This window comes from Mobula birostris, chromosome 26, assembly GCF_030028105.1.
Source record: "Mobula birostris isolate sMobBir1 chromosome 26, sMobBir1.hap1, whole genome shotgun sequence".
Taxonomy (NCBI): domain Eukaryota; kingdom Metazoa; phylum Chordata; class Chondrichthyes; order Myliobatiformes; family Myliobatidae; genus Mobula; species Mobula birostris.
This window is the reverse complement of record NC_092395.1, coordinates 46,198,494-46,225,744: the sequence shown is the minus strand read 5'-3', so window position 1 is coordinate 46,225,744 and position 27,251 is coordinate 46,198,494. Positions and strand designations below refer to the sequence as shown.

The 27,251-nt window shown below is 42.8% G+C and overlaps 1 protein-coding gene across 6 annotated transcripts in view; it reads left to right on the top strand.

The window, feature by feature from the left end:
- LOC140188390 (zinc finger and BTB domain-containing protein 7A-like) overlaps positions 1 to 25,927 on the top strand; it is a 155,548-nt gene extending 129,621 nt beyond the window's left edge. For all 6 annotated transcript variants that reach the window (XM_072244619.1, XM_072244617.1, XM_072244621.1 and 3 more), the window contains 2 exons: positions 1,154 to 2,305; positions 14,261 to 25,927. In XM_072244619.1, coding sequence (XP_072100720.1) covers positions 1,164 to 2,305; positions 14,261 to 14,741 — 1,623 coding nt within the window. In that variant the 5' untranslated portion in view covers positions 1,154 to 1,163 and the 3' untranslated portion in view covers positions 14,742 to 25,927. The remainder of the gene's footprint in view (positions 1 to 1,153; positions 2,306 to 14,260) is intronic.
- Positions 25,928 to 27,251: the final 1,324 nt, after the last annotated feature.

The following is a 27,251-nucleotide window of genomic DNA, read 5'->3' as shown; positions in this document are numbered from 1 at the left end:
GATAGTTATCTGTACTGTGATAAGGATCTCAACCTTTTGCTTTATCTGGGGTTGTTTTTATGAACCTGGGCTCTTTGGAACAGGTGCAGTGCTGCAACATAGCAAAGGCTTGCCATTGACGCTGCAGCCAAGGCCCAATCAGTGCATCTCATTAGGAAGGTTTAGTTCTTAATATAGAGTTCTGAGGGGTTGCCACCCTTCACGTAGAAATATTAAACTGAGGCCTTGTCTGCTTCCTTGGGTTATGTGAAAGATCCCAAAATTTAGAAAAGTAGGGAAATTCCTGATGACCAGGCAGAAGTTATTTAGGAAAAGGAAACCTGTCTTCTTGTTACCAGTTTGCTGTTTGTGAGAGCTGCTTCTGGGCAGAGAAGCTGATGCCTTCACAAGTTTATTCCACAGTTTATGTTAACAGAACTGTGACAGATGCTGGAAATCTGGAGAAACACACCCAAAATGCTGAAGGAACTGAACAGGTCCAATAGCGTCTATAGCAGGAAATACACAGCTGGTATTCTGGGCTTCATCAGCATGAGAAAGAACAAGGCCAGAAGCTGGAATAAAATGATGGGGGAGGGAATGTCAGGTGATAGGTGAATCCAGGTGAGAGGGCAAAGTTTGTAAGTGTGGTGTCTTGGTAGTTTCCAACCTGCCACCTTCAACATTTATTTCTCTAACTTCTGGTAACCTCTTTGCTTTCCCTTAACTCTCTGGCCCTTTCCCCTCCCCCACCATCAAAGCCTGCCCATCATCCTACTAATTCCCACCTCTTTCCATGGTCTACTGCCCTCTCATATCAGATCCCATCTTTTTCAGCCCTTTGCCTCTTCCACCTAACACCTCCCAGCTTCTCCCATCATTCCCTCTTCCCTCAGCTACCACCTATCTACACCTTCACCTGCCAGTTCAAGCTGCTTTCCCCTTCACCACTCTTTCAATCTGCCTTCAGTCCTTTTTCACTCCAGTCTATGCCTGAGATTTCAACTGTTCATTTCCCTCCATTGATGCTGCCTGACCTGCTGAGTTCCTCCAACATTTTGTGTGTGTTGTGTAAATGCATTCATGTTCTATTAAACACTTGATTAATGTTTATACCGTTGCAAATGACTGTAATTATGCTGCTAAATCTATTTCTACTTTGTTTCCCTTCCAGACTTTTGTCCATGAAGATGGCCAATGGAGTAGATGGCCCTATAGGTATCCCATTCCCAGATCACAGCAGTGAGATTCTCAGTAGTCTTAATGAGCAGAGGAACTATGGTTATCTCTGTGACGTTATTATCATAGTGGATGGTCAGGAATTTCGGACCCATCGATCTGTCCTGGCAGCCTGCAGTCAATACTTCAAGAAGCTCTTCACACTGGGGGCCATTGTGGACCAACAGAATGTTTACGAAATAGACTTTGTCTCGGCAGAAGCGCTGTCTGCACTCTTGGAATTTGCATACACGGCAACCCTGACTATAAGCACTTCGAATGTAAATGAGATTTTAAATGCGGCAAGACTACTGGAGATCCAATGTGTGAGCAACGTTTGCCATGATCTCCTTGTGTCGAATGCCCTGACCAATAAGGAGATGGCAGATTACGTAGATCAAATTGATCAGAAAAACCTCCTACGAGCAAAAGAATATCTAGAGTACTTCCAATGCAGCCCGGCAAATGGACATGTCGACAGCCAGTGGACAGGTCCTGAGATAAAAGACCTTCCAAGAGTGCACTTTAAAAATGGAGTTAGCGAGGAGCTGGCACCGAAGGCAGAGGGGGCTTATGCAGAAATGATGGAAGGTGAGCAGCCAACAGAAACAGTGGAGAAGCCCCTGGTGTGGCTCAAGAGAGAAGATGTAACCGGCCCTTCCTTTTCCCCTTCACAAAACGGGGACTACAGTGACTTCCGCCTTCCTGAGGAAGAAGGACTTCTGGAACACCAACCTATGCATCCGAACTTCACCCCAGGTGAAGAGGTAAAACCAGAGATGACCAAGGAAGACGATGATACCCTTTCCTCTCGAGCCTTCCTCGAACAGATCATCAACTCAGTCGATGAGACGTACGACACCAAGAACTTGGCAAAAGAAGAGAATGATCTCGAATCATACTTGAATTTTTTCAACCCTTCCCTTGAGGTTGAAGGCTACTCCTCCTGGTCTAAAAAAGGCGAGAAAAAAGTGAGAGCAAAGGCATTCCAGAAGTGTCCAATCTGCGAGAAGGTGATCCAGGGAGCTGGAAAACTGCCACGTCACATCCGGACTCACACGGGAGAGAAACCCTACGAGTGTAACATTTGCAGTGTCCGCTTTACAAGGTAAATCATAGTGTTGTTTTAAATACTGGGATTTTAACTTGGTTTTGTTTCCTTTTTTTTTCATTTCCTCTTTTCGATAATTCAAAGCAGAAACCTGGTGAGATTTAACCTTTCACTAAACCAAACATCAATATCATTTCCAAAATTTTGTTCAGTACATAAAGGGTAGCTGGCCCCTGGGTCAGCTCAGTAAGGGTCTAAGAAACAGAAGCCCTTACTGCTTCCGCTACCATTCAGCTGCACAGCAACAAAGGGTATGTGTGTGGGGGCATTTCAGTTACTGCATGGCCATGCACCCACAAAACCTACTGCCACCCACTCTGTTTAATATCCTCAGCAAACTTGGATATTAACCAATTTAGACTGTGAACAGCTAAGGCCATAGCAATGATTCTTCTGGCACTCAAGTAGTCATAGCCACCCAACCCACTTATATTTTATCTTCTTTTCTGTTCTTTAACCAATCCCTAATTAATTCCAGCACAAGAACCTTCTGCGCCAATTTTGTTTAATATCCCCAAGTGGCACCATTTCAAAGGCCTTCAGTAAGCTCAAATGTAGCATTTCAACTGTTTGTCCTTATATATTCTATTTACAACTTCACAGAACTCTGCTGGGTTCAGCAAATGTGATGTCCCTTTCGTTATTTTCACACTGTCCTGTTTCTCCTCAACTGTCTTGTTATCACTTCTCTAAAAATGGATTCCGCCATTTTCCCTACCACAGATGTCAAACTACTTGGCCCATAGTTCCCTGTTTCCTCTTTTCTCTTTTAAATAATAGTTACATTTGTTACATCTGATCTGTGATAACCTTCCTGTGGAATTTTGGAAGAAAGCATCTGTTTTCTCCATTGTCACTGCAGCCTTCAAATCTTTAGGATGGAGGACATCGGCCCTGTGGGTCCTGTCTCATTCAATTCTCCATTAATATTTTTCTAACTTCTGTCAGCTCCTCGTTCACTCCAGTTCTGTGGTTCTCAGATATTTACATATTTTCTCCAGGGAAGACAGAGACACAAAATATTTTCATTATTTCCCTACTATTTCCTTATTGCCCAGTGTAAATTCTCCTACCCCTGTCAGCAAGAGGCCCATATTAACTTCAGGAAATCTTTTTTATATAGAAGTACAGGTTTCCCCCGCTATCCGAAAGTAGAGCATCCTTATGAAACCTTTCGTAAGCCGAAATGGCGTATAGTATAGAAGCAATTACCATTAATTTATATGGGAAAAATTTTTGAGCGTTCCCAGACCCAAGAAATAACCTACCAAATCATACCAAATAGCACATAAAACCTAAAATAACAGTAACATATAGTAAAAGCAGGAATGATATGATAAATACACAGCTTATATAAAGTAGAAATAATGAATGTACAGTGTAGTTTCACTTATCAGAATCGGGAAGATTTAGCCAAAACCGATTTGTAGAAAAAAATCGGCACGTACAGGCATGCACACACACCTGCCCGCGCAAGGCTTCACGGTCATGGTAGCCTTTCTCGGGGTAAACACAAGTTTAAAGTGGGTGCCTTTTTTTGTAAAAGTGAAAATCCTCTTCGGATTTCTTTCGGTTGGCGAAAACAGGCACTAATATAGGTCTTTCGTAAAAGCGAAGTGGCGTAAAGCGAACTTTCGTAAAGCGGGGGACACCTGTACTTACCATCAGTTTGCAATTCTTCCAGACAACTATCATATTCCCCTTCACCCCGACCTCCATCCTCCTTGGTTGAATGCTATATATTTTGGCAATATTATAAGCCTTTTCCTTTGACCTGATGCTACCTTTAACTTCTCTTGATCACTGTGGCTGGATTGCTTTTCCTGTTGGATTCTTATTTACCTCCAAGGGATAAATATTACATGTAAACTGTGTATTAACACAGTAACTGCCCGTCATTACTTGTTTACTGTCGTATCTTTTAATGTGTTAGCCTGTCAGAGCCGACCTATGTAGCCTGCTTTATTCTAATTTCTGAAGGTGGTTTCAGATTGAACTCAATTAGCAAAAGGGGCAAATTAGCACAGAACCCAAAAAGAGTTTGTGTCCAGCTACACGGATTGATTGTACTTAAACTTCTGCAGCCAGTGGGCACAATATTTTATCTGAAATAGCAGACAGCATCTTCTGGCAAAGACTCAGCAACATTTTGATTGCATATATTGTGTTTAGGAAGCTAATGCCAGCGTCAATTTAAGTGCCATTCTGACACTCCTCAAGCAGTCAAATTTAAGAATGTAAACTTCCGGAGTTAGTTCCACTCACAATACTTGTTACCATTGGTGTGAACTGCTGATGAATCATTTCACAAACAAGTAGAAGAGGTCATTGGTATACCAATATACAAAGCACATTACAGTGAGGAGACAACTTTGTAAGTGCCACTGACAGGAGTGCATCACAACACTAACAATGAAATCTTTATTCCAGATTTGTAGATATTTTTAAACAAGTGTACTTAGGGCTGGAACAGATGGAGAATTGTAGGCTGTGTACCCACAATAATCAGCTTTCTTGTATAACTGTCAGACCCTTCGATCTTTCAGTGAATGTTGTTTGAAAAAGACTGCATGGTAGTCTAGCGGTTAGCGTAATGCTCTTTCAGCGCTAGTGACCTGGGTTCAATTCCCGCCGCTTTCTCCCGTGACCTGCCACATTCCAAAGGCATGGGTTAGTTGGTTTAGAGGTCACGCGAGTGTAATTGGGTGGTGGAGACCCATGGTCTGTAGCACAGTTGAGGGCAGCGTTCAGGAACAATGAACTCACTCTGCTGTAGAGAATATCTCCCTCCGCACTCTGACCATCTCAGGGTACAACTTGCCCACTGGATTTCACAGCATTTACCTCACCAGAAACACGACCACTTGATTTGCCTTTTACTGGTTTTACAGATTGGAAACAAAATAGTCCTGGATTGTGTAGTTGGGTGTCCAGATTGTGTCTTCTGAAACAGTGCAGCTCTAAATTCTCTTGTATCTCTCTACAAAACCGACTCCTTGTCCCGTTTGTATTTTTGCAGGCTGAGAAGTGAGATATGGGAGGCCATTTCAGCCCATCTACCCTATGCCAGGTCGCAGAGCAGATCCATTTCTCCCACTAGTTTTCTTTGTAACCAATCTTCCTACCTTCCTATCAGCCACCCCCAGATTGCACCAGTCACCCACACACTGGGAGCAGATAATTCACCAATCCACTCATCTTTGGGATATGAGTGGAAACTGGACTTATACAGTCCAGTTTCTAGTAATATCATTCAAAAGTATTCATCGTCCCTTTAAAAGTACATTGTGTTTTCTGAATAGACAATCCAGAGCTGTCTTTTCAGATTAAAACCCAACACCATTCAAGGTGGTGAGTAGAATTAAATAGATTCAAAGACTCAAGATTCAAAGTGCATTTATTATCAGAGAATGTATGAATTATACACCTTGAAATTTGTCTGCTTGTAGGCAGCCACAAAGCAAGAAACTCGAATAACCCAATTAAAAAGCAATAAAATAATATTTAAAAAAAAACAAAAAAAAAACACACTGTACAGAGAAAGAGAGTGGAAGAGAAACACACATTGTGCCACACAGTAAGATCAAGCCAACAGTGTTCTGTTTATGATGGCCACCATTTTCTGTGCTGCCACTGGCCTGAGGGAACGTAATTCAGTGGGATGGTTACTTGTGGATTCCATCGTGCCTGACCACCCTGGCGAGAAGGGTCAACTATTATTTGCTGGCAGACTGACTTCAGGACCCATCCGTGTCACTGTAGATCCCAGCACATAAATTCTCTGGAATAATATCATGTCCGGGAGCCTTCACAGGATCTTATTGTTGATATAATCTAGTTTTTTCTTTGGGAGCATTAGAATATAATCATGCTTGTTCTCTGACCTTTCTGTAACTGGTAAGAAGTTGTGCTGAAGTGCGTTGTGGAATTTCTGTGGTACATTTCCTGACACTTATGAGGCATGAATGTTGCTGACCATGTAAACCCAAGCCTGGAGAAGTCATTCAGGATAATACGGGTTGTATTATCGGAGGGGTTGCAAATTCCCCTCTGAACTGGGCAGTTGACACGTCGTCATCCTGCACTCAGGTCTCCTTCACCAGCACAGTGTAGATGCATTCGTCCAATATACACTCATCTTTGGCAGGGGCTTCATTCATAAGCGAATGGACTTCCCGAAGGAGATGTGAGGGCCAGTGATGCAGACCACAAGGTTAGCAAGCTGGACGGGCAGGATTTGGCAAATTAAGCCCTGAGCAGGAGTGCTTATTGCAACGATAAACAAGCCAATTATTCACCCTAATCGACCTAATATTATACTCCCATGTAGTATCTTGGGATTTCTCTCTATGAAGGACTGTGTAAAGCAGGGTTTTGTTGTTATTGTTATTCGCAAAGAAATGTTGTAAGATGGCTTTCCTCACCATGCTATTGAAGACTGATTGCCTGTAGCTGTGTAGGTTGGATTTGTCCTCTGTTTTGTGGGCAAGTTTACACTTTTGTTTCCAAGTTTACACAAGTGTACAAGATAATGAGAGGTATTAATCGTGTGGATAGTCAGAGGCTTTTTCCCAGGGCTGAAAAGGCTAGCACGAGAGGGCACATTTTTAAGGTGCTTGGAAGCAGGAACAGAGGAGATGTCAGGGGTAAGTTTTTTACTCAGAGAGTGTTGAGTGCATGGAATGGGCTGCCGGCGACGGCGGTGGAGGCAGATATGATAGGGTCTTTTAAGACAGCGGTCCCCAACCACCGGGCCGAGAGGAAAACGATATGAGTCAGCTACACCTTTCCTCATTCCCTGTCACACACTGTTGAACTTGAACATAGGGTTGCCAACTGTCCCGTATTTACAGGGACATCCCGTATATTGGGCTAAATTAGTTTGTCCCGTATGGGACCGCCCTTCTCCCGTATTTCCCCCGCTAAGGTAGAGTGTTCCTATGAAACCTTTCGTGCCGAAATGGCGTAAAACAAAGAAGCAATTACCATTAATTTATATGGGAAATATCTTTGAGCATTCCCAGACCCAAAAAATAACCTAACAAATCATACCAAATAACACATATGACCTAGGATGAAGCACAGTAACATATAGTAAAAGCAGGAATGATATGATAAATACACAGCCCATATAAAGTAGAAATAATGTATGTACAGTATAGTCGGGAAGATGAAGGCAAAGCCGATTTGTGGGGGGGAAAAATCGGCACGTACGTGCATGCGCACACAGGTGCCCGCACAAGGCTTAATGGTCATGGTAGTCTTTCTTGGGGTAAAGTGTCCCGGGATTTGACTGCTACTTTTGTCCCTTATTTGGGAGTGAGAAAGTTGGCAACCCCAACTGTGAAAGACATGCCCATCTGCTCCTGGCTTCCAGCTTCCCTCCTCTCGCCTACTCCATATCCAACAAGAGGCTCGTTCTGCCTCTTCCCCCATCCTACAAGCTGCTTGCTTTTTGCTCCTTTCGTGCAGGCCCAGAGCTGATAACAACCGCCATGCTGATTTGGCTGGGAAACCTCTGCGGCCGATCTCCACAGGGAACAACGATGCCTGCCATCCCTTGTCTTTACACTCCTGCACTAAGGGCTGGTACTTCAAGGCCTTTCTCTCATGGGCCTCTTCCCATCCCTTCTCCCATGGCACAGTCAGCTCAACCAGAATGATTTTCCTGTCTTCGGTTGACCACAGTACAATGTCCAGGCGTGGGGTTGTGTACACCACATCCGGGAACTGCAACCTCCTTTCCACATCGACCCTCATCTCCCAGGCCCTAGCCGTTAGCAGCAGGTTGGGCTTTGGTTAATTGGGAGCAGGACATTGAGAGTTTCGTTACAAGTATTAATATTCTACCTATCAGACACTCCACATATTTCCATTAAAATAAGTTATTTGTCATATTATCTAAATATCTAGAATTCACTACAGTGTAATAGCCTGGTCCATGATTTGACTGTCAGACAATTTACAATATCTTTGAATGATAATTACATAAACTTCAAAATACAAGGAGAGTGGGGAGCATTGCTGACGCTATTGATACAAGGTCTGGTCTGGATAATAGTGTGGCGTGTGGCCTTGTGGTTAGGGCATTAGACTAGCGATCTGAAGGTCGTGGGTTCGAGCCTCAGTCGAGGCAGTGTGTGCGTCCTTGAGCAAGGCACTTAACCACACAATGCTCCGGTCTACCCAGCTGAGAATGGGTACTGGCAAAATGCTGGGGGGTAACCTCGCGATAGACTGGCGTCCTATCCGGGGAGGTGAGTCTCGTACTCTCAGTTGCTTCACGCCACAGAAACAGGCATAAGCACAGGCCTGATGGGCCACAAGGCTCGTGACAGACTTTAATCTGGTCTGGATAATGGTCCAATTCAGCTCTGTTACTGAAACCACTGAAGTTGAGGAGCTTTTATTTGTTATACACAGACAATAAATGGCATCCAGGTTATCATAAAGCTAAAGGAATAAGCTGTAGTTTCTTGTCCTGGTGTTGTCCTGTGCAGTGTGGTGTTCACTAGATGAGTGTCTTCTACCGACATTTGGGCCAACTAGCTAAAGATGTGATCAGTGCAGATCTTTCAGCTTCTAAACACTATGCCTTCAACGTGGCGGAGGCCCTGAATGTTTGTAAAATCTCAGTCATGACTAAGGCACTCTGGAGACCCACATCCATCCATACACAAACAGTCATTAGTAAGCTGGGGGCATTCTTATCTCCTCCAATTAGACAGGATTCAGAGGCAATCTGCCATCAGATAAGAGCTGGCCACAGTTTGATAGGGTAGACACCCTTTAGGGTGCCCCTTCCAAGTGTGCCCCCATTTGGATGAAGCATTGGGCAGGAAATTATGGCCCAATTAGCCTGGGAAGATGCTGGAATCAATTACTGAGGATGTGGTTTCGGGGTACTTGGAGGCACATGATAAAGCAGGCCAAAGTCAGCATGGTTTCCTCAAGGAGAAATGACGCATCTTTTGGAATTCTTTGATGAAGTAACAAGCAGGATAGACAAAGAAGAGTCAGTGGATCCATTTACTTGGATTTTCAGAAGATCTTTGACAAGGTGTTGCACATGAGGCTGATTAATAAGGTAGGAGCCCTTGATATTAAAGGAAAGATACTAGAATTGATAGAAGATTGGCCGGCAAAGAGTAGGAATAAAGGGGGCCTTTTCTAGTTGTCTGCCAGTGACTAGTGGTGTTTGCATGGTTCGGTGCTGGGTCTGCTCGTTTTCCCGTTATATGTCAATGATTTGGATGACGGAATTGATGGATTTGGTCAAGAGTGCGGCTGATATGAAGATAGGTGGAGGAGCAGATAGTGTTGAGAAAGCAAAGAAACTGCTGAAGGTCAAAGAAGTGGCAGGTGGAATAAAGGGTAGGGAAGTATATATGGCCATGCACTTTGGCAGAAGGAATAAAGGTGTAGACTCTTTCCTAAATGGGGAGCAAATTTGGAAACCAGGGGTGCAAAATCCTCATACAGGATTCCCCAAAAGCTAACTTGCAGGTAGAGTCGGTGGTGAGGAAGGCAAATGCAATGTTAGCATCCATTTCAAGGGGACTAGAATATATGAGGGTAAGGTTGTAATGCTGAGGCTTTATTCAGTAGTGTAATTGTAAGCAGTTTTGGCCCCTTATCTCAAAATGATGTCCTGGCATTGGAGAAGGTCCAGAAGAGGTTCACAAGAACGATTCCTTAAATGAAAGGATTATCGTATGGGGAGCATTTGATGGCTCTGGGCCTGTACTTGCTGGAGTTTAGAAGAAAGAGGGGGAGATCTCATTGAAACTTAATGAATATTGCAAAGCCTAGATAGAGTGGATGTGGAGAGCATGTTTCCCTGTAGCGGGGGAGTCTAAGAACAGAGGGTACAACCTCAGAATACAAGGATGTCCCTTTGGAGCGACATGAGGAGGAATTTCTTTAGCCAATAGGTGGTGAATGTCTGGAATTCATTGCCATGGGTGGCTGTGGATGCCCAAGTCATTGGGTATATTCAAAGTGGAGGTTGATAGGTTCTTGGTTAGTAAGGGCATCAAAGGTTATGGGGAGAAGGTAGGAGAACAGGATTGAAGGGGACAATTAAATCAGCAATGAGTGAATAATGGAGCAGACTCAATGGGCTGAATGGCCTAATTCTGTTCCTATGTCATTTGGTTTTATGGTCTCTGAGGGTATTTCACTGTTGCACTGACTGTTCACTTTGTACTCGGTGGATTCCGAGGAATGTGAGCACTAACAGAAACAGCTCAGAAATGGGTAATGGGGCTGTGCAGTTTGTAAAGTACAGGTGGGGTCATAGGTGTGAATGTTGGAACTGGAGGACCAAGAATGCCGTCGTGGAGCAGTCCTACGTGGACTGACACTAAGTATTGAATGCTTGTTGCCCTTGGTGTCTGATGTTGGCACAACTGAGAGTGACTTTAGAGTTGGCACCAGGTTAGAACCCACCACTCTACTACAAAGGGCACACGAGAGTCTGCAGATGCTGGAAATCTGGAGCAACACAACAAAACACTGCAGGAATTCAGCAGGTCGGGGTGTATCTACAGGGGAAAAGGGACAGTAGATGTTTTGGGCAGAAACCCTCCAGCAGGTCTCATCATTGTTAGTTACTGTGCACTGAGAGTTATACCAAGCTCTTGTAATATTGTAACATCGATCCAGTCCATGGCTCCCCTGGGCCTGAAACGTGCTCATCACTGTTACTGTTCTACACCCAGTGCAACTTTGTGTGGCTGCTTGGTGCGGGAGAACAGAATGTAGCATCCTCTCTCAGAGACAACACACTTAAATTTCCTTACTGAGTAGCTAGACAGAAATGTAGCTGTCAGGGTCATTCTGAGGTGACCTCCCTTGTCCATCACAAACATACCAATTCATTTTTTAAATTTTCAAACATGTACTTTATCCATACACAGTAAATAGAGTTGATACATTTCTTCACAACACATGCAAAATGCCGGAGAAACTCAGCAGGCCAGGCAGCACCTATGGAAAAAAGTGCAGTCAACGCTTCGTCCTGCTGAGCTCCTTCAGCATTTTGTGTCTGTTCCTCAGATTTCCGGCATCTGCAGAGTTTCTCTTGTTTGTGGTACATTTCTTCCTCTACATTCAGTGGATTCACTTTCTTACAATGCATCACATCAGTCAGATTTCGATGACTCATTACCAAGGTTCCTGTAACATCCAGGAAAAGGATGGAATCTGAGAGCAAGTTCACACAGAACACCTCTGAATCTGCCAGCACAAAGGTTACTAGGCAACCTGCCAGGGCCTAGTAAGGAAGGTGTTTTGCACGTATTTCTTTCTTTCATTTCTACTTTTATTGGTTCATTTCTTGTTCAAGTTTATTGGTTGAGGTTGTTTTTTGAGAAGCTTGGGGTCCGGTGCAAAGGAGAACAACTTTCTAAAGCAACTCCAGAGAAATTGCTGATGCCCTTCAATGGTTCACAACTAGCAGCAGAAGCTGATTTGGATTTGGGGCCATTAGTTTTGTAGCATGTTTGCAAAAATGTTGGTGGGAATTGAGGGTCTGAGTTATGGAAACGTGTGGGGTCCTTGAGTCATAGAGCATGGAAACTGGCCCTTTGATCCGACTGGACTATGCCAACCACGTTGCCCGGTGAGCTAGTCCCAAGTGGCCACATTTGGCCCGTACCCCTTTAAACCTCTCCCGTCCAGGTACCGTACTTATCTAGATGGGCTTTTAATGTCGCTAATGTGCCTCCCTCAACCACCGTTTCTGGCAGTTCGTTCTAAATAAGCACCTCCCTTTGCGTGGAGAGTTTGCCCTGATGTCTCTCTTAAGTCTCTGTTTTTAAACATATGCCCTCTTGTTTTTACCACAGTTTGGAATGCAGGTGTATAAAACAGAGAGGGGCAGAGAAAGGATAAATGCACACAGTCTTTTTCCCAGGTTTGGGGAATCAGGAACTAGAGAGCACAGGCTTGAGGTGAAGGGCGGAAAGATTTAGCAGTAAATTGAGAGGCAATCTTTTCACCCAGAGGGTGGTCAGTATATGGACTAAGCTGCCAGAGGAAGTGGTTGAGACAGGTACATTAACAGCACTTAGAAAGTTCTTGCATGATTCTGTTTTCTTCCTAAATTTACCAAACAATAATGTTGCATCCTGCAGTTTAGCATGGTTTGAAGAGAGCTGGTTTTTCACAAAATGATTTTGTTGCTAAACATTGACCTTTGTATTGGAAACACATTCCACAGCAGCTGCTGGAATCTGGAGCAGCAAACAATCTGCTGGAGGAGCTCAGGGTCAGGCAGCATCTGTGGGGGGAGTGCTGGGCACCCCACATGCTCCCTCCCCTCCAGCAGATTATCTGTTCCACCCAACTCTGTATGATGCAGTGAAGCTGTGTGGGGGAGAGTCAGCATTGTTCAACTAGTAAATGGAGCAATGTTCAAAGGCACAGATTTTACTAAAACAAGTTGAATAGTAATTTTTAATGAATTAAGTGGCTTTGCCTGGAGTCTTGGGTGCATTTATTATTAAAGCACAATACCCAGGTTGCTGCACCCAGGACAAGCAGGAGAGCACAGAATGAAATTCTGATCCAGAAGTAGGTTTCTAATGTTGTGACATCAGCAGATCAACTTTTGAGCAGAGGCATTGTCGGAGGAAGGGTTTTAGGAAGGAATGTGTGAGTGGTTTGGCAACATAACACAGTGTTTACTGCCACATATTAAGAATGTCCCCATCCTGCATGGTGCCAATTAGTGGGTAGTGCGGGTGGAGAGAAGAAACAAGCCATTGTATTGTTGTACCACGTTTGCAGAAGTGATTGGAATACAGTCAGCTGCTAACTTAGTACTGAGAATGGGCTGTGTAATTTACGTTTATTATCCCTGTCCCCAGGAATCTCCCTCCAGAACCTCCTTTGAAAGTGTAACATCACTGTATTCTGGTAACTGGGGTTTTCTTCTACCTCTGGGTGGGGGTGTGGTTCTGGGCCAAGGCCCTTGTCCTGTGTACGGGCTGCTGTGCTCAGGGAGACTTTCTGTTACTCAAAAAGCCACAGTGTGGACTGCCTCCATAGAAGCACAGAAACAGGCCCTTTGGCCCATCGAGTCTGCACTAACCTATCACACAGGTTTTACCCGTTTTATTCTCCCTGCGTTCCCATCAGCACCTCCCTTCCTTCAAGTTACGCTATACTTTTACGTACCAGGGGCAATTTAAATGGCCAATTTATCTACCAGCTGACGTGATTTTAGAAAGCGGGAGGAAACGGGAGTGATCAAAGGGAGAACCTGCAAGCAGCACCCAAAATCAGGACTGAACCTGGGCCACTGGAACCATGAGGCTGCAGCTCTGGTAATCCTCTTACAGGGCCAGGTAATATGTAAAAGTGCGAGCTTCTGAATATTAACATCAGTGGAAGAGGTATGGTCTTAATGGCCTTGGGTGTAGCCAGACTGGAACCCACAGCCCTTGTCCGAAAGGTGTGAGGCTGCTTTGCTAACGTTCTGTGTTGCCCCGTTTTCTGATCACCTCCACCTGATGTTCCCGTTGTACACAATACCCACTCACATTGCTCCCACCGCTACGACACCCATTTTCTCTGAATATGAAACTATCGTCTATAAAGATATTTTTCGTAAGTCATTATTTTCTGGAATTTCTTGCATTTTATCAAACGTGTTTACGCCATACCATCCCTTAAAGAGCCCAATTAGATACTCCTTTTACAAAAGCTGCACAATGAAACAATCTCATATGAAGAGCTCTGAGTCTGATGCTGGAGTGCAGAAGTGGTCGAATATGACAGCCAGCTTCATGGTGCAAAGTACAGCCAAAGGTTCGGCTTAAAAATGCGTGTTTTAAAGATGGAAGGAAGGTTGAAGGTTATTTGATGGGCCCAGAGATAAACTCCATTTCTTTGAAGTGAACACCTTACTTTTTCTAACCAATGTTTTTTTCCTTGTTTACCCAGACAGGACAAGTTGAAAGTTCATATGAGGAAGCACACAGGAGAGAAACCCTACTTGTGTATCGAGTGCGGAGCTGCGTTTGCGCACAACTACGACCTGAAGAATCACATGCGCGTTCACACAGGTCTTCGCCCGTACCAGTGCGACGCCTGCTTCAAGACCTTCGTTCGCTCAGACCACCTGCACAGGCACCTTAAAAAGGAGGGCTGCAACGGCACCCCCTCCACAAGAGGGCGCAAGCCTCGGGTGAGGGACACCAGTGGCCTTGTGTCCGAGGGATCAAACGATCCTGTCAGTGGAGAGGGCACCGTGGAAGAGGCTGCCAACACAAGCATGGAGTTGGAAGAAAACAGCAACCCGCAGCACTTTGAAAATCAATCTGAAGAAAATTATTCCAAGCTTTTGGAGAATGAAGAGTCTGAGAGGCTGAATGTAAATGAGGATTTAATTGCAGAAGGCAAAAGCCAATTGTGTGAAAGCTAAACCAAATTATGGTAACAAGAAGGTGGGTGGGATGGGCAGGGTAAAGGGGCACAAATCTTCTTCTATTAGTAGTTCCTCATCCTTTTTAAACAAAAATGGGCGAGAAGGATTTTTTTTTACTTTATTTCAGAAATAGCTTAGTAGTACAGTGCTAGACCTCTTGTTTTACAGTTTAGACAAAGGAAATCACTGCTAGAATCTTAAGTAGGAGTTGATCTATGCTACACTCATGAAGCACTGGTTACTTCTGAGTATTGATCCTTGGTACAAAGTGAGATGCTTGCTATCAGTGCAGATTCTGCTAATTGATAAATGTATCAGCGACCAAGGCTAGTACAGGTACTTATCCCAACAAAGCCACAGATCCCAGTATTAGCATTGGTCAACTTCTAATATTAATCAACTAGAAAATAACGTTAAATTATGATTTTTTAAAAAATTCATAGTTTGATTTAAGTAACTTTTTTAGTGTTCAAGTTTATGACTATACAGTACAAACACAGGACAGGAACAGCAGTAATGAGATCAATTATGGTAAAATAAGTTTCTTAAGAGTTTTTAAAAGAAAATTTAGCTTTTTGTTTCAAAAGTCAGGTTCCAAGTCATTTTATTTTTTAAAAACAAACCTTTTTGCTAATTTTGCAAACTGGTTTGAAATCTAAGAATTTAGTTGTTTTTAAAAGAGCGTTTACTGAATGTATGGTATGTGTGACAATAGTGAATTTGAAAGGATTCGGGAGTGAGACGGTGTGGAAAGGGCTTATACCTTTTCAGGTTAGCAATAAATTTGGAAGGCCTAGCACTTTTATATAGAGGGTTCAATCAGTTTATTGATCTGGACCCTTTGTAAAAATGTTTACAAGTGATATCCCTAATCAATCAAATATGGAGAAAGGGAAAGGGTGAGAAAACTACTAATTCTATTTTGTAACATAATAATTATATAGACCCTCTAAGCTCATTGCACTTATAGCCAAGAGCTTAATTTGGGCTGGGTCATACAAAGCCCTTGCCCAGTGTTGATCAGTTTGGTCCATATGAGAAAGGGGTAAAATAATGAAATTGCAAAGTAATTTTAAGAAATGAGGTTTTATTTAATTTTAAGGCAGAAATTGTAAATTATTTTATTGTAGCTATTCTCTCTTGAAAATCGTGAGAACTGAGAAATCTTAGAGGCCTAAAGTGTTATGAAGAAAAAATATTTTATCCCAGTTAATCAAGAATATTTATCAGGAATTTGTTTTCAAGTAATTAAATTTAGCCACAGAGCTCTCTTGCATGGAGTGACATCCCATGAATAATTTTAGCTTTGTCAGACTGTATCCAACCAAACAAAATGTGAAAACGATTGCTGAAAGTTGATAATGAATCGCCAAGATGAAAAATATTTCTATAATGACTCCTCCACTTCTCATAAAATAATTTACTACCAAGTACAATGTGTGAGGCAGACAATACACCTCCTAAAGTATTCATATCATTCTATCACGGTTAGATTGGGACAGTTTACTGACCCCTTAAAGCAGAGTTTTAAAGATAGGTGGACATTTGAAAGAGAAGAGTTCTAACAACGTTTTTTAGAATGTATATTCTAATTAAGCCCTCATCATTCAAGAATAGATTTGGAGTTTATTATTGATGACAAAATCTCCCAATTTCTATTGAGTATTTAACTGAATAACCAGCTCCTCCAGAACTGCCTGGTAACTTGATTGGTTATCTGTAGCACAAAATCCCCTCCAGCTGGGCTTCTTCCCTGCAACCATATCTAGCCTCATACGGAGAACTGAAGCAACATTGGGTGAATTGTTCTGGCTACCAAGTCCTAGTGTGGGTTTGTAAATAATATGTATTTCACTTAATGAGATTTTATTTAATGGATTGACCTTTTACTTTTTGATAGTGAATTTATGGGGCAAGTTGTGTATTTCAGCACTGTATGAAAAGGAGCAGGTGTGGGAGCTTTGAGGGAAATGAGTGTTAGACACCACTACAGGCAACCTTTTACCACATTCCTTCTTTTTGCACTAAAACAGACTTCAGCGTGCAGTAGCAGGCACGGCTGGCTGCAGAAAACACCTTCAGCATGCATTTCTAGTTGACAAATAGTCAGCAAGGTCAAAAATACCAACAGTCAAAACCCAATTTTATGTTGTGCTTGGAGCGTTTTGTCATTTTCATACAAGCCATAGACTGTGTCTTTGGAAGTTGTATGAAAATGTGTTTGAACAAGGTGTGTGTAATGAAAAGGGTTGGTGGCTCTCTTTTTGCTTAAATCTTTGTTCTGAAATATACAGTAGTTTCTCTTGATAGAGAAACTATTTTAGAATTGTTTAAACAAGATGCATGTTTTATGCAGGAATGTGGTATATTTGAGAGTGTTCAAATGAAAAGGCTCGTAATGTAATTGTAAACTTCTTATCCCAATGACAAATGTGATGAAGTGTCATAAATATTAGAGTAACATTGTACTTGGAATCCTCATGAAACACAGCATCAGTTAGTTGTGGTCTCGAAAACGTCTGGACCATTTAACTGGACTTACTGATGTGCCAGGTTGACAGGCATATCCTTTGCAAATATTTGTGCCCTTGGCAATGATAGATTTTTAATGAACAGAATAATTAGTGGATAGCCATATAAATGTGGGCAATCAGATATATATGTACATATATAATATATTGAAAAATCTCCCTTTCTCCTTCCCCTAACCTAATCACCCAATCTCTATCCCTGTGGAGCTTTGTCAAATCACTGGATTATTATAAACTGTTCTGTCTGCCTTTCTGTTCTGGTAATATGTTGTATTTGATCTTGTTTTAATTATGCTTTCCTGTCATAATCACCCCCTTGCTGCATTTAATCTGCTGAAGCCATACACTAAATCGTTGCTTGAACATTTTTTCAATAGCTGAAGGAAATTGGAAATTGGGTTTCAGGTACTGTTGGATAGATTTTTTTTTCTCTTTAAGCACAACTTCTGTGCCCTGAAGGAGGTCTACATTTGCAAGCTCCTAGCTGCTGTTTCCTTGAATGAACTTGTGTTTGCCCCTCCAACACTCAGCCTGCACTGTGTGTGGTGATGGATGCAAGGTGGTTTGAGGGAGAGTCCCTGATGTCAGTCAGAAGTACCTTTCACGAGTTGGAACCTGTGTCTCCGTGTCCTCCTCACAGGCTCAATGTAGAGTTCAGTTTCGGAGTAGCACACCTCTCACTTCACTTTAAACAATTTGTGAATTTGATGATTTGGAGAAATGGCATCATATAAAACAGAAGCAGGCCCTTCAGGCTGCTGAGTCCGTTCCAACCACCAAACATCCACTTACACTAATCCTACACAAGTCCCATTTTATTCTTCCCACATTCCCATCAGTCTCCCAGATTCTACTATTCAGGACAACTTACAGGGCTATTTAATCTACTACACTGCAGATGTGGGAGAAAACCAGATCTCCTGGAGGGAAACCCACATGGTTGCAGGGAACACGTTTAAACTGCACAGAGACAGTGCCAGAGGTCAGACTTAAACCAAGTCATTTGCGCTGTGAGACGGTAACCCTACTGGCCACGTAACTATGCCAGCTTATATCTCCTCAACTCCCTGAAATTCAGCCGTGGCCTCTCGGGTTTTGTCACCTCTTTAACTCCAGGCTTTCCATGTGGTGCCTGGCCTCCCTCATTGTCCCATTTCATCTGCAGGCCATGGGAACGAACATTCAGATTTCTCCTGATCAGCCGGTACAACCTTGGCTAAGCGCAGTGGAGAATTCCATCACACTACCTGCCACCTTAAGCAGCCCCACCCCACTAGCCTATCTCAACTTGCATTTGTATAGCACCTTTAATGTAGTAACCCTCCACACCCCAGCACATACAGGAAAACTTGGTAGTAAATTAGTGAAAGAGGTTAGGTTACTAAGCAGTTAGGGCACAGCAATGGGGCTTGGTTAATGTGGTCCGTTTTGAGGATGATCTACAAACATTCTAAACAGTGAAAGAAAGGCAGAGATATTTCGTAAAACTATCTAATAAATAAAAATATTCAATGAATTGAAAGATGCACACTTCCTATCTATAATCCCATAAGAATCCAGAACAGTTTACAAGAATTGGCAGTCCTGATTCAAAACCATATTGGATACAAGTTAGGATATTGTCAGTCGCACAACAGCTGGATCGCACACGTTGTAAACCTCTAGTGCATACTTGGGGAAGCGGTGTGTGATGATTATGTGCTGTTGACAAATGTTGCTATCACATCATTCTGAATATGTCCCTTTTAGTCAAACGTGGCCAGTGCAACCAGCAGCTCTCGTTTAAAACACTTCAAATCTATGCAAAGCTAAACCATCAGTTCTTGAAGCTGATTTTGGTGCCACATTGTGTTTGCCCCACCATATCTTGTCAAGTGAGAGGCTGCCCCTCCGGGGCATTTGACTGTAGAATTGGGTTGGGTACAACTTCAGATTTGTGTCACACCTTTAGAATTAATCTGTAGTGTAAACATGCTCTAAAACTATTAAAATGCTCTGATTTGGCATCATTTCAATTGTGGTTCCTTGGAAGATGATTAATAAATCCCTTTAGTAGCTGTAAGTATTGGTAGGTTTTATTTACTGGTGCCTTGTGAACAGATAGTCAGAAAACATTCCTATTGTGGAATTTTAATTATTTTTAATGAGTCTTTGATAGATTAATAAGCACATTGTTAAGCCTACCCTCTCCCATTCCTGGTTTTCCATAATGTGAACAGATAATGACTGACATGTAATAACTTTTAATTTGTTAGAATCCAGAAACTGAAATAGTGCAAACTATTTCTAAGCAGTACATTGGAAATCTTATAGAACTGAACTCCCCCTGTTGGTCATTTAGTGGATCAAATATTGTTTTGTAGCTTTCTAACATCCACTGAAGGAGTTGAGATCGATTTGATCACAACGTAACAATTCATGTAATTTATTTCTGTCTGAATTTTGAAAATGGTCTAATCGTTTTTAAATCTGCTCATTTTTGTTCAGTCCTGCTAGCTGAATCAGCACTCTGGCCACTCCACATCTTAGCACATGTAATGATAGACAAAAGCAAAGAGTTATTGTCTAGTTCCTTACTGTGTCCATTTAGAATCTCCCTCCACCCTGAGATGTTTATTGTGACATCCAGTAACTTTAGAGTTTGAGATCGCAAGAATATCACATTTTTTGTACCGTACTTTAGAATGAATATTTTAAATTCATTTTGGAGTTTTACTGGAAAACTGAGTAAACCAGATGGAGCATGTAGAGGGGAGGCATAATGCAACAAAACCAATTGTACACATAGAGAGTACAGGCTATGAGCAATGCTTAGAAAGGCTAGGTCTTTGCATCCCAAAGACGCCGGTAAAATGTAGAATGAATAAATCACTGTTTCAACAACAAGGACAGAAGGTGTGGAGCCGTCCTGCAGGTTAGGCGGAATGTAGACACAGTTAAAGTTTCTGGCCCAGGACCCGTTGTCAGAACTGTTTCATCAGTGAGAAGTGAAATTAAGATGCATCTGAAAACTAGCTGTTAGCCCAGAAATAAAGTTTTTGTAATCTTCTGTCTGGCAATGATGTGAAGAGCAAAAGATACAGAGGACTTCAAGATGCAGTTGGATGCAATGCCAGGAGAGTTGATGTATTAGAGAAATAATCTTCATTGGGCTAAATGGCTTTGCGTGCACCTCTCGAGCTTAAAGCTTAAAGTTATGTAACATCTGGAATGAAATGCAGTAATAGAAGCTAATTAGGGTTTAGAAAACTTACTGGGGGCACGAGACTGCAGATGCTGGAATCTGGAGCAGAGAGCAAACTTCTGGAGGAACTCTGGATATTGAGCAGCATCTGTTTGGCGGGTGGGGGGGGGTGGGAGGAGGAATCGTTGATGTTTCAGATGTCAATGCAGGGATGCCGCTTTGAGTTCCTCCAGCAGTTTGTTTTAGAAAACTTACTGTTGTGTTTCATGAGTTTCCCTTCTTTATTCCAAAATCCGAGCAAAGGAGCTTAGATGCAAGGTGGCATGTTGTGTGTAATGCATTGCCAAAGCAGAGAGGGGACATTCCATACTGTGTGTGCATAGACTCTTAAACTGGGTATGTGGAGAAATAGAGAGAATTTCAAATTGCACTTTGGGCTATCGGTAAATCTTGTTGTAAATAAAACCACTAAATCAATCAGCATAGTCCAAAATACATAGCTTTTATACTGAAAAATCCAAAGAAATTGAGAACTGTTATGCATATATTGTATACTTTGAATTTTTCTGCCCATTATTAATTTTTCCAGTTTTAAGTTTCATATCTTGCATTTGACTGCTGCACAACCTTATAAATTATACAACAAAAAATACAACGGGCAAGATTTAAAAAATGATAAAAAAACACACAAGCAAAATAGGGAGCATGTGAAGATTACAGGATTTTATTCTACACAATTGGCAGCTTGGGAATGTTTGGAGACTTGTATTTATAATAATGCGCTTTGGAATAAGGGCTTTGGGACTCAGTGGAAACTGTTTCTGTCAGTTCTTGAAGCTCCTAATTTTGCTTTAATGATTCTGATGAGTGAAATCCCTAATTAGTTCTGTCTTTTGATTTAAAGTGCTTTTTCATTATAATAGTTGAGTTTGATCAATATACTGTAATGTTTTCCACCACATTCATTAGCATTATATTTAATCATTTCAAAAGCAGAATATTGCTATTATGTTAGACTTTCTCCTGCTTTTCTTCCCTGTGGGGGCTTGCCACTCTCATGATTTTGACACAAACTCCCTCATCTCCTCCTCACCTTCCCAAACTTCTTCGAACTGGGCATCCCAGCTCGTACAGAAAGCTGTCACCTGCACAGTCTCATGGTTCCTTATAACTTGAACCCACCACATCATCTACACTAAAATGCAACAGACAACAAGAGAGCTGATTTACTCTGTAAGAATTAAAACTATGAAAGCAATTGTTTCAAAGCTGGAAAAAAAAATCACAAGGATGGCTGGATTAAAGCCGACCTGTGCTGGCAGCCATGTGGACTTTCCTTAAACTTTTTGAGATGCCTTGCAAATATACAGCAAAAAAAAGGAGTGTATGGTACTGTCTCTGGAGATTGGAATGAGGTATGCATGACCCTGGCATTTCTGTGGTCGGCACCGCTACTTGTTACAATTACAGAGGGAGGGGGTGGTCGGTCTCTGATGTACATGAGCCTGCCAGTCCTCTGTATGAGAATGCCTCTGTATGTCATCTTTTTCTATCCACTATCCAACATATACCCCAAGGTGGGGGGGGGGGGGAGCGGAATGCACCTTTTTGGCATTTTACATGGTCTGTGATGTCATTGTTCCTGAATAAATGCTGAATATGTTTGACATTCCTTTTCCTTTCTTGTTTTAAAGTTAACCTAGTGCTAATGGGACAACATGTCCTCTAGAGATGTAACAGACAGGAATGATGTATGAATGCATAAAATCTTTGTCCCCGAGAGTCTCATTTCTCTTCTGTAGTCATACTTGCCCTCTCTGGTGTTGACACCTGCTGCCTGGTTACCTGCATAACATTTCAAATGCCTTCCTTGTTCACATATCATGCTGGTCAAATATAAAACAACAGAGTTCAGAATTTGGAAAAAGGTTTTTTTTCACCTTTACTTTGGTTTCTCCATGTCACTGGAGCTCAAGAACTGGGAAGGAAACCAGGTCCAGTAGATTCCAAAGTCTTGTGTTTTCTTGCTGTGGCTGAGTGATGTAATGCCTTACTGTTATCATTGTGTAATGATATGCTGTACTGTAACAGATGATGGGTATTTTCTCAGGTTCTATCATAGGGTGGGATCCAAGGTTTGAAATTTGCTCGAGAAATTTGGATGAGCATCTCATTATCACCCTCCCTCCTCTCACCCCTCCCTAAAACTGCCCATCAAAATAACTCCTGTAGGACACCAACTGTCTGCAACTATATTTATTTTCTTAATTTGGTTATTCCAATTACCAAACCTGCATCTCATCTTTTTAAAGAAAATTGATTTAAAAAAATTCTGTCATAGATCTTAAAGAAATATTCCTTGGGTGTAGCCTGAAAGTGTAAAGTTTTTTTTATTTAAATACTTTGAATGTCTTTTTTTAAGTTTCTCCAAAATTAGTATGGAAAATAAAATCTGTATTCTGTATATTGTGATAATATGAGTATGAACTGTGTAATTACTTTTCTGGACTGCTTTGGATGTTACATTCTCTCTCACACCAGTAACTTGTTTCCTGTTTCCATTTGGTAGAATTGTTCAGCAAAATTTGCATGGATTTGAGTTCAATTATGAGCACCCCATGATTAAAAAGTTTTGTTCTTCTGCCTGGTGAACTTAATACTTCCCATCCACAACTAACAGTGATCTAAAGATTGGTGGGAAATATAATGACCCCTCTCCCAGTTCCTGCTTGCCCTATACGATCAGTGTTGACTGACAACTGGCCAACTTCTTGCATTAAAATCTTGATGTAAAGTTTGGATGGTCAGTAAGTCCCAGTCTAATTCCATTCATGATGTAGGAGCTTCATATTGTAAATGAGGTTCATTCCATCTCTGCTGTGACTGTTCTCCGTTCCCCGCCTTCACTGATCTCCTCCCCTCACCCTAATGTGGTTGGAAGTATGGGAAAGGCAGGGCTTACCACCAGCACAGCAGCCTATGTGGGTTCGTACCTGTTGCCTTTGGTGACTATTGGTGTCAAATGTGAGGGATTCCAATCCATCCAGTCCAGCCCAGCAGATGCAAATCTCCAGTTTCTTCCATTTAACAAGCGATGTAGCATCAGTTGAACTGGGCGAACGATGACAGAAAGTCTGCAGGTCAGTGCCAAGGGAGATTGACACTGTGGCTGAATGGGATGTCCTGGTGTACATTGAGCAATGAGTCTGCTGGTTCAGTGAGGCTGTCCCATGATCATCAATCATGGCGAACGTGTTAGGAAAGCCAAGTGGTCTGCAGATATTTTAAATGTGCAGCTCCTGAGTTGCCTACAAACCACTGAAGTGTGGCTGCTGTCTTTTATCGGGATCGTTCGTCGCGGTTATCCTCTAATTCTCATTTCTTTTGTCTCCAGACAGAGGGTTATATAAACACCCACTGCTCTCTACTCCCCTCTCGTGGCCAATCCACAAACTTAAGCCAGGGCTGTAAGTGTGGACAACGTTGCACTGTCTTCTGTTGGCCCGCTGAACGGTTGCTGTGTGACACACCAGCAATCGTCAGTCGTGAGTTCACTGCAGTGAACATCAGCTGAGCTGAGACCAGAACTTTGCTTCTGAACAGTTTCCTTTACATCCTGGGTCTTCCTGAACCAGGGCAGAGTGGGCGACAGGAGGCATTGGAAGAGAGAGGGAGAAAGAGTGTGGGTTCCCTTGGGTGCGGGTTGGGTTGGTGATCAGATATGAGGTGGGGGAGGAGAGACAGCGATGGTGGAACCAGAGGTTTGGAGCTGCTGAGAGTTGATGGAGGGTGATGAAAGGGCTGTCAATTTGGGCTAATAGGACACTGGAGTCAGGGTTGATGGTCTGGAGCTCTACTGGGGGAAGACCAGGCCCTTTTGGGGTGCCGGGAGTTTAAGGTGAAATCAAGTCTATCAGTGGATCAGATGCTCGCAGTGATTGCAGGCTGGGCCAATCAGTGGAGGAGAGAAGTATGGGGCTTGGTGAGATCCCAGTCCAGCATTGGGCAACAGAAACCTTGGAGTCACACAACATGGTCCACTGATGCCTAGTGAGCTAGCCCCTGTCTGCATTTGACCCAAATCCCTCTACATTTCCCCTACCTGTGTACTTATTTAGATGTCTTCTAAATGTTGCCAAAGTGCCTGCCACTATTTCTAGCAGCTCCAAATATACATCATCTTTGCGTGAAGAAACTGCCCCGATGTCCCTTTTAAGTCTCTAACTTTTGATGTATGCCCTCTTGCTTTTAGTCCTTGTTAGGGAAAGGAGTGCTCTGCCCTTTCACCCTGTCCCTGACTCTGATGAACTGTACACCTCTTGTCAGGTCACTGGAAGTGACTGACAGAGGCCGCGCCCGGACAACACAGCCCGGTTTCCCCAGCACTGAAGTGGCAGCAGACAGGCAAACTCAATTCAGGCCGGGAAGTCCTTTCACGTGACACGAAATGACCCGAGAATGGTCGTTGTCCCATTTCACTCTGACCAAAGCCCATTTTCTGACTGGGTAGCCCTGAAATAAACAACTGGAACCACATAATCAAAAACATCATCATCAGAGTAGGACACAGCTACTTCCCTTTGATATTCCACGATACCAAAAACTCCAGCACGTATGTCAGGCTTTTCCTCGTGCATTGGTGTCAATATTAATCACCCCATTGATCTGCACAGTCACGGAATAGGACTGGAACAACAAAAGCAAAACACATCCATATTTGCAGCAGATTTCACAAGATTTCTGTTGAAACATTTGTTTCTCTTCACCCCCATTAATGGCCCATTAAAGTATTTAGCTTCATGCAACACAAACTCTGTGCACGGTGCATTTTGAGAGTGTAGTCAAGACATCTTATCATGGGCTAGCAGAAGCCATTGAGAGAGGGCAAAGATCAGGCAGAAGGCGGTGACTCGATCAGCTTCCCCCACCCACTGAAAATGCAAATTCATGCTGCCAATACCTCCCAAAAGTTACCAGCTCTGAATAGGGAGGGAGAACCCTTCGAATATCTGAGCTAGTTGCAAACCCATGAGAAGCATTTGGAGTAAAGTAATTCAGGGCCACAAAGGCAGTTAGAATGCAGTCTGGCATTCTGTTAAGTCTAATTTGTGTCCTGGGACTGAGGTGTTTTTTCTTGCCTCATTTTTGAATTCTCTAAAACTTTTAATTCCTACGGTCTCTTTTGCTGAGGCTGACAGCATTCTGTGCCTCCCAGTTCAATAGTTTCTGCTGGATCAACTCCAAATCAGCAGGATGCCAGAGTGCAACAGAGGAACTCATCCCTACAGATGATTTCCAAGGCTCATTACAGGCACCGAGCAGATTTCAAACCCATTTATAAACAAAAGTAATGTTTTCACTCCTCTTCAGGGTTAGTTTTGCAAAGCAGTCAAGACTTTGTTACTTTTTGAAGACTGTACTGTAACTTGTTTAATGATATGTTTTTTTGCACTAATAGACTTTTGAGTTTCCCCAAGCTGTGTTTGTGTGACTTTTTTTAATTGTTTATGTCCTTGTGTGGCTTCCATTCACAGTTCACAGATGTAAACTTTCCAGATTGCGTTGAAATAATAAGGTTAATTATAGGGTTAATTTGCTTTTTCAGTCTTCTATTGAGTATTTATAACGTATTACGACGCAGAAGAAAGCCATTCGGTCCATTGAACCATGCTGGCTCCCAGCAGAGCAATCTCCTCAATCCTATTCCCTCTCTCCTTATTCTCCTGGCTCCCTGCAGCTAATTCTACACATGCTCGTCAGGTCCCCTTGAATCTTTTGCCACTGACCTACACCAGGGCAATTTGCAGCCACCAATTACCCTTGTGGATGTAAAGGAAAGTGGAGAGGCTGGAAACCCCGCGCAGTGACAGGAAAGGATGCAAGTTCCACTAAGGTACCTAGCGTCAGCAGCACTAACTGCTGCACCACTCCTGCACCCAGCATTTACCATGAAATCCGAGAAATCGGGAGAGTTTCTGCCAGTGACTGAGCACAGATCACTAGCAGCCATGCCATCTGGGATAACAGGTCCCAGCTACAGTTTCAGCACAATTCGTTTCTGCCTGTTTCCAGGATTCAGGAGGGCAGGGTTTGGCTAGTGCACGTGCCTCTGTAAACTGGGAAGAGGTGCCTGATTATTCACTAAGCTCTCTAACTGTTCACAAACTGTTTGCTCACTCCAAAGAAATGTGCAATTATTAACAGAGTGCTGTCGACTGCTGTTTATCAGAATGTATGCTGCAATACACTACCATACTGGATCAATATTGCAGATTGCCCTGGTCCTCCAGCAATAAGGCACATTTCAAAAGTGAACAATCAATTTGTACCCACTTACCCTCTTACAATTAAAAGTTGATCAGAGAAAGCAGAGCTTACGCAGCCCGGACCATGTAGCTCCCCAAGGGCACAGTCAAAGAAGGCAGTTGATTCATCCACCTGTTAGATCTCTTCCAGAAATAATGATCCTTATCTGCTTGTTCCCTGCATGTTCGCTCGATTCAGCTATGCCAAATACACTTTACAATAAACGTAAACACGAGGAATTCTGCAGATACTGGAAATTCAAGCAACACACATCAAAGTTGCTGGTGAACGCAGCAGGCCAGGCAGCATCTCTAGGAAGAGGTGCAGTCGACGTTTCGGGCTGAGACCCTTCGTCAGGACTAACTGAAAGAAGAGCTAGTAAGAGATTTGATAGTGGGAGGGGGAGGGGGAGGGGGAGATCCAAAATGATAGGAGAAGACAGGAGGGGGAGGGATGGAGCTAAGAGCTGGACAGGTGATTGGCAAA